Here is a 2,062-nt window from a genome sequence, read left to right on the forward strand (position 1 = left end):
GCACAGTGCTCTGTGTGTAAAATACAAGCTGCTGCTGCTGTGTTTTCTAATCTTAGGGTATAAAACTGGAGAGAAAAATGCACGTGGCTACTTCTAATGAAAAACAGATTTGGCATGTGAGTCAAGGATATGCAATTGTGGAGGAGGCACACCTCTTACATTAGTGGAAATGTTCAAGGGCAGGTTGAATGAGACTCAGAGCAACCTGATCTAGTGGGTGGTGTCCCTGGCCATGCAGGGGGGTTGGAACTAGATGGTCTTTAAGGTCCCTTCCAGCCAACTCAAACCGTTCCGTGATTCTATGATACTGGGTTTTGGGTGGTGATACCTTGCTGGTCTGCTAATTATCTGGATTGGGTTTTTTTATTGCACGTGGAGTTACTATGTTCATACACTGAATACGTGCAGTGGTCTCAGTGTTCTGGTTCTTTCTGTTGCAGGCTGCAACTCGTCAGGATATGACTTACTGGCTTCAGGAACTACAGCAGAAGAGGTGGGAATATTGTAACAACCTTGACGCAGCAAAAAGGGACAGCCGGACTTCTCCTACACCGAGTGACTTGTCCAAAGGTCTTGTTGCCAAAGACAGTCCTGGTAGGTTGAAAAATTGAGTAAAAACACAGGGCATGTTTCTGTTCAGTGTCGGTTTCTCAAGGCATAGCACTGGTATAGAGACAGTCTTAGGAAGTTTTTTGTCATATCTTGTTATCAAGTAGCTCTGTGTAAACTTTGCATATGTTGATGATGCTAAAATTGTTTAACATAATGTGCTTTTCTGTTTGATTTCTTATCTCATAAAGTTCCTTAGTTTCTTTAAAACAGATTTTTCGAGATGAAGTAAAATGGAGTAGTCCAATGACTGGGTTTAATCAAGTGGCAAAGGACAGTTTAGGTTAGAAAAGTTGTATTTTGGTGGTCGCAATATCTTAAAAGCTTGGTGTGTTAAGTATCCTGAGATGTGAACTCCAGTTTTTAGTGGGAACAGGTATATTTTGCATTCTGAGTTACTGTCCTGTGCCCAGAAAAGTATGGTGTGGGGAATCTGTGAGTGAATTTCCTGCCTTTTAAAACTGGAAATCAGTATGTGCTGATACTGCATAAGAGAAATTAAATCTCCATAATACCTTTAGCCAAGCAAAATGTTATTTTAGACTAGGGTCAGAGCTATAAAAATATATCAGTGTATTGTACAAGGTTATTCTGCATTTTCTACTACATTGCTCAGGCACTTCTGAACTCTTCTATTCCTGAATTGTTACAGGAATGGATTGCTTGCTGATTTCTTGTATCCATCAATACAGCAGTAGAATTCTGATCTGTTCTGTTAGGCATGTTAATAGAATCATAGAATCCTAGGCGTTGGAAGGGACCTCAAAAGATCATCTAGTCCAACCCCCCTGCCAGAGCAGGGTCACCTAGAGTACATCACACAGGAATGCATCCAGGTGGGTTTTGAATGTGTCCAGTGAAGGAGACTCCACAACCTCCCTGGGCAGTCTGTTCCAGTGCTCTGTCACTCTCACAGGAAAAAAAATTTTTTTGGATATTCACCTTGAACCTCCTATGCTCCAGTTTGCACCCATTACCCCTTGTCCTATCACTGGTCATCACTGAGAAAAGCCTAACTCTATCTTCCTGACACTCACCCCTTACATATTTGTAAACGTTGATGAGGTCACCCCTCAGTCTCCTTTTCTCCAAGCTAATAGAATCATAGGGGTTGGAAGGGACCTCGAAAGATCATCTAGATCATCATGTTAGTAAAGCTCTCTTGGGTTTACACAGAGTCTTGAGGCCAGACAGATAATAACATATATTATATAATATATTATCAACAGATTTTATATTTTGTGGTTTTTTATTTGCTCAAGCTGTAAAACCAGAGATGTTAATCTCTTGTCTTTCCTGCTCTTCTCTCTCCTTCTCCAGTTCAGATCCCATGCTGTAGCATGATCCTTTAAGCCAGCTCACTGTCATTGGGAGCAGTCTGCTTGTGGCTGCTGGCTCAACCACAGCTGGCTTGAGAGGAGGTGTTTGTGTAGATGCTCAGCTTGATGTTGCA

General features: G+C 41.6%; 1 protein-coding gene across 1 annotated transcript in view; it reads left to right on the forward strand.

Annotated features, from left to right (window-relative positions):
* The first annotated feature begins 437 nt into the window (after positions 1–437).
* TBC1D2B (TBC1 domain family, member 2B) overlaps positions 438–2,062 on the forward strand; it is a 28,492-nt gene continuing 26,867 nt past the window's right edge. Inside the window, exon 1 of the mRNA XM_009994509.1 lies at positions 438–594. Within this exon, the coding sequence (XP_009992811.1) occupies positions 459–594 (136 nt within the window). The 5' untranslated portion in view covers positions 438–458. The remainder of the gene's footprint in view (positions 595–2,062) is intronic.

This window comes from Chaetura pelagica, unplaced genomic scaffold, assembly GCF_000747805.2.
Source record: "Chaetura pelagica isolate M959 unplaced genomic scaffold, ChaPel_1.0 scaffold222, whole genome shotgun sequence".
NCBI classification, from domain to species: Eukaryota; Metazoa; Chordata; class Aves; order Apodiformes; family Apodidae; genus Chaetura; species Chaetura pelagica.